At 34.7% G+C, this 14,219-nt stretch overlaps 1 protein-coding gene across 1 annotated transcript; it reads right to left on the minus strand.

The window, feature by feature from the left end:
• Positions 1-3,637: 3,637 nt before the first annotated feature.
• Positions 3,638-9,391, minus strand: LOC131151743 (small ribosomal subunit protein eS4z-like). The gene is made up of 5 exons (XM_058103145.1): positions 9,251-9,391; positions 5,429-5,506; positions 5,142-5,322; positions 4,849-4,946; positions 3,638-4,327 (listed from the first exon to the last, which is right to left on the minus strand). The coding sequence occupies exons 1-5, from the start codon at positions 9,251-9,253 to the stop codon at positions 3,893-3,895; spliced, it is 795 nt and encodes a 264-aa protein (XP_057959128.1). The 5' UTR covers positions 9,254-9,391; the 3' UTR covers positions 3,638-3,892.
• Between the last annotated feature and the right edge of the window lie 4,828 nt (positions 9,392-14,219).

A 14,219-nucleotide genomic window follows, 5' to 3' on the forward strand; every position in this document is an offset into this window, starting at 1 on the left:
GGCCACTTAAGTCCCACTTTCCTAAACAGAATTTTTCCTTAGATACGAAATTACCACAATATATCACTACAGAGGTGATAACGATTTCAGAATCATGATATAGCAATCCAATAAATCCAACTACTATATGCCTCCATCAATATTTCATTAAATCCGACAAACAACATGGAAATTTTCCGAAATCAAACGAACAAACATCATGAATGCTAAACATTACACAGTTAACAAAATCAATTTCTATATTAAAGGAAAAACATGATAATTTCAACCTTAGCTCTAATACTTCCATTTCATGTGGGGCATAATAACACTTGACACCAGTATTTCATTGATGCAGACTGCAGTGACCAACACTTGAAACCAGTATTTCATCCATGCAGTATTTCATTGAACCAAAATTGAAAATAGATGGGAGGGCTGGTGGAGGCTTTGTTGAAATGAGAAAGCATGTCTTGCCAAACAATCATCGTCTACCACTTACTGCTATTCAGGTCCAACTAAAAGAAATAGAGTTCCAAACCATGGGTCCCAACTTCCAACTTTTCTATGGGCATTTCTCACCACCCAAAAAAAAAATTGAAAGTATGTCAACCAGATGCTCACTCAGGCCTTTCCACATCGCACAATTCACGCTGATAACATGGGTTGCTCGATAAATCTGTGTCAAAATACACGAACTACTCAAAACAAATCTTCCCTCTCCCAAAATCCATAACCAAAAAAAAAAAAAAGTATAATAATCGCAAGAGTAAGCTGCCAAAGAACCCAGAATGAAACTAACAAACGATAAAACCGGAAAGGATAAACGTCATGTTCACAACACATTTTCATTAACACGTGCAGAAGCTGAGATCTACAACATTTTAATTGAATCTCCATTGAATTAAAACCCCATAAACGCAAAAAAAAATCAGCATATACAAAATTATAATATCTTCAGGATAAAACTAAAACCCAAAAAATAGGAGAAGGCGTGTATTTTCAAAACAGAGAAACAAGGCAAATGAGACTGAAACGAACCATATTGGGATTTTGTGGACTGGGAAGAAAACCCTGGAGAGCGCGGTAACGCCGGCGAAGCTATCTGTCCGCCGCGAGCGAAAATGAACAGCAGACATGCTTAAACCCCAGCGGTCCAGCGTGCTTGAGGCTTAAACCCCAGCTGTTCAGAATCACAATATGACAAACTTTCTTTTTTATTTTTTGACAGAAAATTAATGAAAAATACAAATGTCTACTAAATTATAAAAATTTCCTTTCATTAACAAAAAAAATAATTAAATATAACAAATAACTAAAATGCATACAACGCACGAATGATTTTTTTAGACAAAATTATTATTATAATTTTAAATATATTATTATTAATTAATTTTACCGAATGAACGTGGCAAAAATACTCACAAGAAGAAAAAATGATAAATTTATTTTGGGCACAGATAATAAAAAAAATAAAAGAAATAACATATTAAAAACATGAAAATATTAATTGGACTAAAAAATAAAAAATAAAAAATTAAGGAATTAAATAATTGATTCTATAAAATAAAAATAAATAATTTTACTTATTCACACAACATGTGTCTTAGGGATAACATCCAAACAACTTAATTAAAGAAATAACTTAATATATGAAATAATTATTTTATTTATTCATAAAATGCATTTTATACAAATTAAATATAAGTAATATTTGAAACTTCGCAACAATATTGATAATCTTTCCGTTATTCAATTCTTACTCAAGAAGTTACTAACTTGCTATCAATTAAGTTAGATGGAGTGAAATTAAAATAAAAAAATATGAAAGTGTTTTTATAATTTTAGCCAAAAGATGTTAACTTCCAGTATAAGAATTGTTTTTTAAGGTTTAAAGAGACATTTGTAATGGGTGATCTTAACGGGTGTAAGTGTATTTTACCCATATACTAATTAACCATCCTTGAGATATCAAAGCCCTCTAAAAAGATGTAAATTTCTTTTGGACTCATTTTATTCAATAGAATTGTTATTATTTGAAATAAGATAAAATATAGTTAAAATTTTGAGAATTAAGAGAATAGTTATTCATTGTATATTCCTAATTATTGTGTCAATCTGTAATGAAAAAGCAATAGACATCCGCATGATGAAATTTGAAAATAGTTATTCCTTATCTGTTTTTTATTATAAACTCTTTAAAGTGATTATCACGCTTTAGAAATTCACTTGCCCTTCATTTCTGTTACATATTCAAATGATCTTTCATTTGTTTATTTGAGTCATTTCTTACCACATTACCCTACCACATTACCCTTTCTATCCCTTTTAAATTCGGACCCGAGACCTTCAAAATCAAAGTCTCTGGGTTTAACGTCTGAAATGGAGTTGTGTTGCATCTGCATTTCACTCATGCATATAAACCATATTAATTGTGATTTTAGCAACATCCATCTTAATTCCTTTCAAATCTGGATTTCTAGCCGACATAACTGTTAAAAGATGGATTCAAAATGCTCGAGCGGAGGTAATTTGCGTGTTAATCTTCACAAGCACATTGGCATTGGATCCCAAAAGTGAACGAGCAGCCTCAACGGCAGGAAACAGCAGGGTGGCTTGAAGACTGACTTCTACATTTGCTTCTTCAAATCTAAAGGCATGTAGATGTCATGACTGTACATCAATGAATATTTAGGTCATGCGATCATCAACACTCACCACTATTCTGAATAGGCAATTTCACTAGCAAGGAGAAATAATTATTAAAAAAACATGATGCAGAATTGGCAACACTGAACAACAGTAGTATATCCCTAGGTGACCATTCTTCATGCCTTCACAAAACTGCATAAGCATTCGTCGACACTGGACTAAAAATGTATAGAAACAAAAAACAACAAACACAAACCCCCAAACTTCCATCCCTCCCCTAACACCGAAAGCAAACCAGAAGAGTTGTAACACACGAGGCAATCTCACTAAATGGAAGAGTCAGAATCCAAGACATGCAGGATACGAACATTAATACAACCATACAACATTTCTCCCACGAATATCAAGTTCGAAAATAAGTCTAAATTATATGAATAAAAATCTAAATTTAGACATCACTAGCATTAAATTCCTCTTAGTTTCTAATAATATTACAACAAAACATCTTTCTAAACAGATTATTGATCCAAAACAGAGCCCTAATGATGTACATCAGATTTTGTAAATTATAAAATTTTGCTAATTGAACAGACCAAACAAATATTTAACATAATGTCCCCATTCATAAACATTCACAGCACCACATAGCATTTGTGAAATTTTAAAATTAAAATCAGGTGGTAAAAATCAAGTAAAGCAATTCTATTCCATTTGATTCCATAGTGTTGTGTAGATAGAATGCAACTACATGCAAAATGGCAAAACATGCAAAATGGCAAAACAACATGCATCTAAACGAATTTCAATGCCACCCATCAAATATACAAAAGAGATGGCATAATTTGTAAACAATGAAAAAGAGCTTGTAGCAATACAAGATCATTGCGAAAAATGCTAAATACTCGTTGGGATATCAAAAGGTGAAACTGAGAACAGGCAGAAAAAATATGAGATGAGGAATAGCAAAATAGCTGGAAATGCAAAACACCTATAATACAGCCTTAACTTCAAAAATGCTCTAGTAAGATATACCAATTCAGTCTTCAAAAATTAAAATAAAGCAATAGTGCAGGTTCTAAAGCTGAATAAAAGGGGAACACCAAGAAACACCACCACCCTGAGCACATTAAACATAAAACCAAAGATCCCTGGGCATAATCTAATCCAAGGACTAAGTCGCAAAACAGAATACTGTTTAAGAAAACCTCTTTGTAACCAACCCGCCAAGGGCAGAGAACAATGGTAAATTAACCACCAGTCATCAGGCAGTGGAAGCTGCTTGGGCCGCAAGTCTCTTTCGAGCCTCCTCAATGATGGACAACTTGACACCCTTACCCTTCGGGAGAGACACCCAGGGCTTGTGTCCTTTACCGATGGTGAAAACATTTCCCAAACGGGTTGCAAACTCATGACCAGTGGCATCCTGAACGTGGATGGTTTCGAAGCTTCCCTTGTGCTTTTCTCTGTTCTTAATAACTCCAACCCGTCCCCTGTTCCTTCCTCCAGTCACCATCACAACATTCCCAACATCAAATTTAATGAAGTCAGTAATTTTGTTGCTTTCCAGATCCAGCTTGATAGTGTCATTGGCCTTGATGAGTGGATCAGGATAGCGGATTGTTCGCCCATCATAGGTGTTGATGTATGGGATTCCCTTCTGCCCAAACTGCACAGTGCGGACCTTGCAAAGCTTGAACTGCAGAACAAATCATTCATCAATACGACACTCAAACAAGAAATAGTTATCCAGAACTAAATTACATCCATGATCAAATTGCAGATCCAACAAAATGAATATGTAAGCTAAAATCAAATCAGACTGTAGAACCTCCTTTGAGTACACTACTGCAGAAGAACTAGGGCATGTTTGGCCTCCATTAATTTTTTTTTAGCACTGGGTTCCCATTTAATTGGAAAAGATATATATATAATATTAAATATCTTAAATACAAAGACCCCATAACATTATAGTACAATTGGAACTATCCAAATTCCTTCTAAGCAATTATAACTGCCCAAAAAACCAATGATTGTAGCCGTTTCTGTGTGTACTGCAACTTTATGCTCGTCACAAAACAGCCATCGCCATTTATTATTTTATTTAATTAAAGAATTGATTTTAAGTAAAATGCCATCTGATTAGTAAAAAGATTTCACTATTTACTTGCAAAAAAAATGTGTATATATATATATATATATCATGCAGAATCAACCAACCTTTGCTTCCTCATCCCTAATTGAGTGGAGGCGAAAACGACCCTTAGTATCATATAGAAGACGAAAATTCTCATTCGTTTTGGGGATTGATACAACATCTGAAAAAGAAGGCATATGCTTTCAATAGTATATACAACAAATAATTTAAGAATAAATATTTCACTACCACCACATAAAAGTGGAAGATCCTGAAAATGTTACTAGCCAGCCAGCCAGCCTACCACCATTAAGCAACATTTCTTCTTGCAATAGGCTACAAAGGTAATGAGAGAAAATTAGTGGAGTGGGCATACCCATGAAACCTGCAGGGTAAGTTTTATCTGTCCTGACTTTCCCATCAACCAAAACATGCCTTTGCATCAAAATGGCAATGACTTCACGGTAAGTAAGAGCATATTTCAATCTGTTACGCAGGATTTCGATCAATGGCAAGCATTCCCTAGATTTATGGGGTCCAGATGATGGCTTAGGAGCCTAAACAACAGAAAGTAAATTTTGTAAGTGAAGAAAAAAGAAATGAATTATCCAGAAGCATGTATCAGGAGAAAAGAAAACCATTAGTGCATAATTTCTCACTTACAAATGCACCCCCAAGTTTGTCAAGCATCCAATGCTTAGGAGCATTGAGCCTCTTCAAGTGTTTCTTCAATCCTCTGGCCTGTAATGCACAAAGAGTGAAATTGAAAAATGAAATGATGGTCAAAATTACATTTACACAAACTCTAAGCAGCTATCTATATAGTACAGATGTTAAGAAAAAAAGAAAAAAAAAAGTTAATAATAAAGCATATTCTGAAAAGCAATACTGGTTTGTACTGAAACAATACCAAATATACTTCACCAAAATACTAAAGTAGAGGAAAATTGCATTGTATTTTATATATCACCAATTTACATTCAACTATATGAGCTATTGACATCACAGTAAATGACAGCAGAATATACAAATACAGGATAAGATAACAAAAAGTCTTTTGTCTCACTAGGTGAGGTCAAACATATGAATGTTCTTCTCCTATTCTTTTATATGGGTACCATGGAAGGCCAGTATATTTTGCATTTGAACATGTAATAGGGATATTTTGGTCATATTCCCTACCTTTTGACCCTATTAACAGGCTATTATTATTAAGAGAGGCTCTTGGGAGAGGCTGGTGTGTTTTATCTTTTTTTTAAAGGGGTAAACATACATTTGCACTCTCAGCTTTTGATTATGCTGCCATTTATGTCAAACTCAACAAGAATTTTTCCTGACTTTATACTAAAATTGGACAACCTGTTCAATACAAATTCAAAAGCCTGAAATCTTGAAATTTTTCCACACAAGATAAAATTTTTTGTACATGATTTGTACATGTGCAACAAACAGCTTTCCATGTATGTTACTATCCATGGTCAAACTTGACATCTTTATGTTGAAATAATACTCCATGCTAGAGAAATGTGCCACTTTCACCCATTCCATGTTGAAATTTTAATGTCACCTGCAATGGACTCTTATCCCTACTTTGGTAATCCAGTTTTTCTTTCAAATAATGCTAGTCAGCCGACATATGAGATACTTGCGTAATATGTCTTCATTTTTTTATGTCAAATCTTTTCTCATTACCACTATCTACGATACTTTCGGTCCGCTGCTTCCCTTCTACAGCCTATAAGGACAACGTAGCAACTTGTTGAAGTATATGAAACATTTTAAAAGCTCTTCCTTTATATTCCGAACATTTTACATGGGACAGGAACCTAATGCTAATAGAAATCACAACAATTTTTTCTTCCCAATACAACTGACAAGAACGACAATACCCTTTTCATGGTGCAAGATTACCTTTGAGCTACATTTGGTTAGTTGCATGATAGAAAGGGAAAGGAAGCAGGAATGGAAATAAGGATGAAACAAATCACAGGGAAAAAGAAATATGAATCTAGTGACCATTTCATTTATTCACCATTTCACCTTATCAAGCATTGAAAAGGTTATCTATGAAACGGTCAATGCAATGCCCCTTCCTATTCCCCACTTTCCCATCTAATTTCCATTCTCATTCATGTTCCATCATTTAAATTTTTACTAGAAGGTTATTTCTGAAATGGTCAACTAAATACCAAAAGGATGTTCGCTTGATGGCTGTGTGCTGATGTTCAAATAGTGTAAAAAACGTGTTGCAAAGTTCATGCAACATGTTTTCTACTCTTAGATGGAAGATATTTTAAGTTAAAAATATTTTTCATGCAGAAAGGAAATTTAATAACTTAAGGGACAAAAACAAAACAAAAAAACAAAAACAAAAGAATACAGCACAGCGGAAAAATTTAAAACAGTTAAATGCTGAGTCAGCATTTTGCATTACCTCTTAATAACTTAAGGAATTTCTGTTTAGTGCACAAAAATTTAGGAGGTTCTTATTTTTTCAAAACCATTAGGGGTGATTAGCACTGCATTCTCAAACTTCAACTATTAGATGGAAGATTTTTTTAGTTAAAAATATTTTTCATGCAGAAAGGTGCTTACACACACAAACAACATTGGCTTAAACCTCCTTCACCACCCAAAAGGAGAAAAAACGATAAAAAAAAAACAAACAAAAGAACGCAGCAGAAGGAAACAATTTTAAACAGTTTAATGCTGAGTCAGCATTTTACATTACCTCCTAATAACTTAGGGAATTTCTGTTTAAGGCGCAATAAGCTAGGAGGTTCCAGCTTTTTCAAAACCATTAGGGGCATTCTCAAACATAAAATAAAGTGGTCTTTTCTACCTTAAAAATAAATACATATGCGAGAGGCAAACTCCAATCCAGAACAGCCATAAATACAAATAACAACCTGCACTGTTTGGAAAAGAGAATTTGGCTCAAGTCACGAGAGCTGTCTACACTGAAGGGAGGACAAACTGAAGGGGAAGGCGCAAAAAAGGAGATGCCCTGCTGCATAGATGCAATGCCTTCCAAAGCATGCCACAGCCTTTACTAGGAATGCAGAGAAAAAGGGAAAGTATTGGAGAAAAAACTTGCACAAAATTCCCTTTCTCCTACCCCTACCAAATCAAGCCCCTGATTCTATGCAGATCAAGCATTTCCTCGTAGATTTCTATAACTACGCAAAAATGACACTCCTATTACTACTGTCCAACGAAGACTCATGTTGCATAGAAGAGACTACTAAAGAACCAGATACGAGGCCTGCAACCTGGCAAGAGCTCCAACAATGATCAGATTGTGAATGCACTTAAATATTCGGAGGATGAAGATGATAAAGGAGGGAGATGTTAGCTAGAGTATATGTCTGATCTAAATCGAGGCCTAGCTCTTTTTGCTGCTAGGGGATGTTGATGCAGCCAGCAAGATCTTATTTTTATTTTTCGTTTTTTTATTTATGGTATTTTTATTAGGGTAATATCTTCAAGATTCTAGGTTATTTTTACTCTGGAAACTGGAATTTTTTTACTTAATTCCATTTCAATTTGGTTTCCTTTTCTTCCAAGCATTGTAAACCTATAAAGGCACTTCTGTATTAAGTTTTATTTTGATTGGAATTGAGAAATAACATTGTTGAACCTTGGTCCTGCGTCAAAGACAAGATCATGGTGCTACAGGAATCATCATTGCTAGACCATCACACAAAAATCATGTTCCATCCATCATCTCAAACATTCAATTGTGTCAATTGAACAAAATGTAAACACTCACTTCTTGGATAATATGCCACTTGTATGGCATGATCCATTTTTCTCATTCTTACAGAACACAATTGAGAGAGAGAGAGAGAGAGAGAGAGATTGGCTTCAAAAGGTTAGTTGCATTCTTAATGAGGAAGCCCATGGATTGGCTACTGAATTTTATTAGATAAGCCATCAAACTCACAAAGAGGACTACCAATTCCAAAACTACACTGCCAGCCGTACAAAACATTAGTACGCCACAACCAACAGCAATGTAATAAAATGCAAGCAAAAAAAGCCCACTAGGTTAAATTTGAAGCATATTGGTGGGATCACTGGAGGCTAGATTCACGAAGCTGACGGCAACATCAACATGCGCTTGCAGATGAGATTCATGGATACACTTAAGGTGCGCATAAGAGAAGATTTACAATGGGTTTTTTTTTTTGACAAGTACAAAACATCATTTCTAATAAAAAAAATTTAGAAGCAGTGGATCAAAACAACTCGTATGCAACAAAAAGGTAGATAAAAAGGAATACAATGACTTTCTTCCAAGCAATAAATGTGTGTTTCTGAGTATTTACATATAGCCATTGAAATAAAACCTTAGAAATGCACAAATATCAGCAGACTCCAAAATTATAATATCTTCAGTATAAAACAAAGCCAACAAATACGAGCAGGCACGTAATTTCAAAACCCCACCAAAGAAACAGGGAAGGAGAGACTGAAACGAACCATATTGCGAGTTGCTGACTGGTAAGAAAACCCTAGCGAGTGCGGTGGAGGCCGAAGCTAGTTGGCCGCTGCGATCGAAAATGCACACCAGTGAGGATTAAACCCTAGCTACCCAGCGTGCATTATATACTAACTTAGAGTGAGGTTGTAATTACGAAAGGACCCCCAATATGAAAAAAATATACAGTTTAATTTTCTTTTTTTTTTACGAAAAAAATACGCCAATATCTTGTTTTGACAAAAAAAAAAAAGCATAAGTATTTCCTTATTAAAAATTAAACCACCAAAAAAAAAATAGATATCAAAATAAAAATATACAAACTATAAATTAAGAACCAGCAACTTGTTTGATCAATATTTTAAAAATTAATACAAGTTAAAATTTTGATTAAGCAAATACGAACTTTAGATGCTTGAACCCAAAAAAAATAAAAAAATATATTAAAATAATAAAAATGTGTAAATAATAAATTAAATATTTTTTAATAAAATAAAAATTATTATAGTATTTTACTTAATAATTATATTTTAGAATTTTGATTTTTAGTGCTACAAGTAAAGTCTTCTTGCAGATGAAAATTAAAAGAATAAAAAATATATATTTATTTTACTATTATTTAGGCTTGAGTCTCTTAGATACGGATTCGCCCTTACAACTATTTTATGAGGAAATTATTTGAAAGAAATTTTAAATTTCAAAAATATTACAAATATTTTTAATCTAATTATATTTTAGGTTCACGAGGCCATTTTATTTTACTCTCAATTAAAAATTATATACAAAATAAACGATTAATTTAATCCATAAAAGTTGTCAAAATAAATGAAAATCATAAATTTAATTTTTCTAGTTAAAAATCAACGAGAGAGAGAGAGAGAGAGAGAGAGAGAGAGAGAGAGAGAGAGAGAGAGAGAGAGAGAAGGAATGGAATAGACAAGTAGAGCATCACCCTAATCCAGTGGTAACATTGTCATGTGAAGGAGGGGTTTGAAGAAGGGAAGAGAGAGAAGTAGAGCATCATCGATCTGACTATATGATCAGCGCAAAGGAGAGGACCTGGGGAGAGAGAGAGAGAGGGGGAGGATCTATGATTTTGAAGTGAACATACAAACAATGGAATATTAGCTTTCATAAATAAATGAAAGAGAATGGGCTTATCCAAAGTCCAAAAACTTCGTTGTGTATATATGTATAAATAAAATCATACGTTAATTATATAAGTGTATTTATTGGAAGACTTGAAATGGTGCTTAAAATCATGACTTTTGTCTTAATGGTTATATATTTTGAAACTAAGTGAGAGATTATTGGATTTATGTTTTCAAATACAAATTATTTTGATACACAAGTACACATATTTTGGAAAATAAGAAGGTCATGATCTTAAGTGGGGGGATTTGATCATAATTACAAATAATCTTGAGTTCAATGTATGGATAATTTATGAGGGTCTCATGACCCATAAGTTACCTTTTTTTTTTTTTGATCAGTAAATGATAAATTATATTGATCAAATGGATATGTACAGAAACTCTGGCATACCCGAGAGGAAGGAAGCAAAACTTCCATCGACAAAATGAACACTATTACATCAAAACCTGGGAATTCCCAAGGAAAAAAGCCATCAACTAACTAAAAATAACCAAAACCAAAATTAAAATGCAATAAAAAAAAATATCTTAGAACTCAAATCATCACTAGACAGAAAGCCATAAAAATGATGGATATCCAAACCAGGAGGAATCAAGGCGCAACACCCTCCAACAAGAAAAGCCAAATGTCAAAGAGAAGCATGAAATCTTTAAGTAGCCCTCCAGCTTGAAGTGGACTATCAACTTGGTCAGTACACCATCCACAATGAGAAAGAAGACCAGGCCCAAGATGAAGACAAACTTCAAGACATCAAGAAACTCCAACCTCCTCAGAGTATTCCGAAAACCCAATGAGATGAGAAAGAAAAAGGAAATAAAAGGAATGAAAATGGGAAGAAGGAAAGGGGAAATCAGGAAACAACTCTCTTCTTTTTTTTTTCTTTTTTTTTTCCGAGTTTACTACCAATTGTTAATCAAACGCCAATCCAAAAGAGAACAAGTCCCTTCAACCAAGAATCCAATAGCAGCACCTCATACTGAATAAGACCCCAACACTTCATCTAACAAACTGACCTTTACTGTTCACACCAGAGTCCAGCAGCTCAAAGCAGATCTTCCATATTGAACATGATCCACCAGAAATGAGACACCAACTTCCAGCACAACCAGATTAAAACTGCAGCCCAACACAGCAACATCAACAAAGGATAATACATTCAGCCTTGTATTAAACTTGAGACTATGAACTTAAGAATCCTTCTTCACAACCCCAGAGACATAGTAGCCTGGAGAGTCATTACAGATCAACAGAGCACAGCATAACTCAACCAAAATAAAACATCAAAAAATCAGCAGATTAGGCAAACAGGCTGAGCCAATGTAAAGCAGGCAGTAAGCATCAACCACTGGAGACACCTAAAACAGAAACTATTACTCCAGCCCCTATAGTAGGCCAACTCCTGAATATTCCTACCATTACAACTCAAAACCATTCCTAAAATCAGAAAAGATCACTCACATTCTGCTGGTTCCCAAGTTTTTACAAACTTGGGAAATCTGTCGAATACAGTTCTGTATGTATGCATTTGAATGACTCGAACAATGGCTTCTAGAGGGGTAACCTTACCTTCAAATATCTTCTCATTTCTGAAGTGCCATAAATAATACACTGTGGCAGCAAAACAAACTTTTTTAGCCACTGATTGAACCCCCATACCTCTAGCTTCTTTATGCATCCATTTTAGAGAAGCCTTAAGTGTGGTTAAAGCTCTTGCGATGCCCAACCAACTCCTCAGGTGACCCCAAACTGCCGCCGAAAAAGTGCATTTAAAAAAGAGATGGTCTATTGTTTCCTGCTCCCTATTACAAAAGCAACAATAATGGTTAATCCCTTCCACATGAATATTGTCAGTAGCTAGTCTACCTTTTGCACCAAGCCAGAGAATAAAGGAGTGTTTCGGAGTGCAACCATTCATCCATACAACATTAAACCACGGAACCTTACTTCCTTTCCTTCTCCAGAAATGATAGACTTCTGAACATGAGATTTTGTCACCAATCACCCATTTCCTTAACTGAAAATCGGCTTCTTGTTGGTCGCTGCAGTGTAGCAGTACATTATTCTTAAGTTCAATGATCATCTTAAACAAAGGAGAGTCCTCATGTTTAGAAGAAGCCTCCCAAATGTTACAGCCTCTCAAATAATTCTGATTTATCCATTTCACCCATAGAGAATCTTTTTTATCATGAATATTCCACAACGCTTTTATAAGGATAGCTTTATTCCATGTTTTGAGATCAAAAACTCCCAATCCCCCTTCGTCTTTTGGTAAACACACATCCTTCCAGGCCACTAAGGGTCTCTTTCTATCACCCCATAAAAACACCCTACACAGCTTAATAATGTACTCTCTGATAGATCTGGGAATGGGAAAAATTGAGAGCCAAAAGCACTCTAAACCTTGAATAACTGAATTGATTAACTCTAATTTCCCAGCATAGGAGATAGAATTCTTTGACTAAGCACCAATATTATTGGATATCTTACTAATTAGTGGAGAATAATACATTGCATTCAACCTAGTCGATGCTAGAGGGATGCCCAAATAACGAAAGGGGAATTCACCACGAGAAAAACTAGTTAGCTCCATAATTTCATCAAGATCATTATCTCTAATACCTGCAGTAAAAATATTGGATTTCAGTTTATTAGCTTCAAGACCAGAACACTCTGAGAATTTCCTCAAGCAGTCCATGATCAACCGAACCGAGGAAATATCCCCCCTCGAAAACAAAACCAAATCATCTGCGAAGGCTAGGTGAGAAATCTTCAATTCCCGACATTTTGGGTGAAAGTGAAATTCAGGGTAAGCTTCAAGAGATTTTAACAATCTAGAAAAGTATTCCATGCAAATTACAAATAAAATAGGGGAAAGAGGATCCCCTTGTCTGAGTCCCTTTTTGCCTTCAAAAAATCCATAGTAACTCCCATTTAGAGCTATAGAGAAGGATGTTGAAGTAACGCACTGCATAACCCAATTAATCATTCTTTGATGAAAATTTAGTTGTTCAAGCATCTCCTTGAGAAATTTCCAAGAAATAGAATCATAGGCTTTCTTTAAATCTATCTTCAGCATGCATCTAGGAGATATTCTCTTCCGAGCATATTTTCTAACCAATTCCTGCACAAGGTATATATTCTCAATCATACTCCTTTGTCCCACAAATGCAGACTGCGCAGGGTTCACAATTTGGCCAAGGCAAGGAGAAATTCTATTGGCAATGATTTTAGATATAGCTTTGAAAATTACATTGCAACATGATATAGGTCTGAAATCTTGGACTGAGGAGGCATGAGAAGATTTTGGAATAAGGGCAATAGTTGTATGGTTTAATTGTTTAAGCAAGTTACCATTCCTGAAAAATTCTTGCACTGCACGTGTGACCTCCTTACCAACAATACCCCAAGATTTCTTAAAGAAACACGAAGTAAATCCATCTGGACTTGGAGATTTTTCATTTCCAATACCGAAGATGGCATTTTTAATCTCCTCTTCTGTAATAGGAAGAATCATCTGCTGAGCTTGTTCATTACTTAGGGATTGGCCTTGGCCAATAATTTGGGGATCCATAGGAGTGCATTCAACCTCAGTCCCAAGGAGATTCTTATAATAATAAATGAATTCCTCTGCCACTTGATCCTGGGAAGTAGAAAGATCCCCATTATCTTTGATAAGTGAAACAATATGATTCCTTTTTACATGCCTCCTCATCAAAGAATGAAAAAAGGAGGTATTTTTGTCACTGTTCATTTGATACTTAATTTTAGCCTGCTGACTTAAGAAACTCCTGTACCTTTGTGTGGGAGGTAAATTGA

This window comes from Malania oleifera, chromosome 3, assembly GCF_029873635.1.
Source record: "Malania oleifera isolate guangnan ecotype guangnan chromosome 3, ASM2987363v1, whole genome shotgun sequence".
Classification (NCBI taxonomy): Eukaryota; Viridiplantae; Streptophyta; class Magnoliopsida; order Santalales; family Ximeniaceae; genus Malania; species Malania oleifera.

Coding starts and splice junctions, on each gene's coding strand:
- LOC131151743 (XM_058103145.1), bottom strand. Junction 5,323..5,428: donor ACAAACTTGGGGGTGCATTT/GTAAGTGAGAAA, acceptor TCTGTTGTTTAG/GCTCCTAAGCCATCATCTGG. Junction 4,947..5,141: donor TTACCCTGCAGGTTTCATGG/GTATGCCCACTC, acceptor CTTCTTTTTCAG/ATGTTGTATCAATCCCCAAA.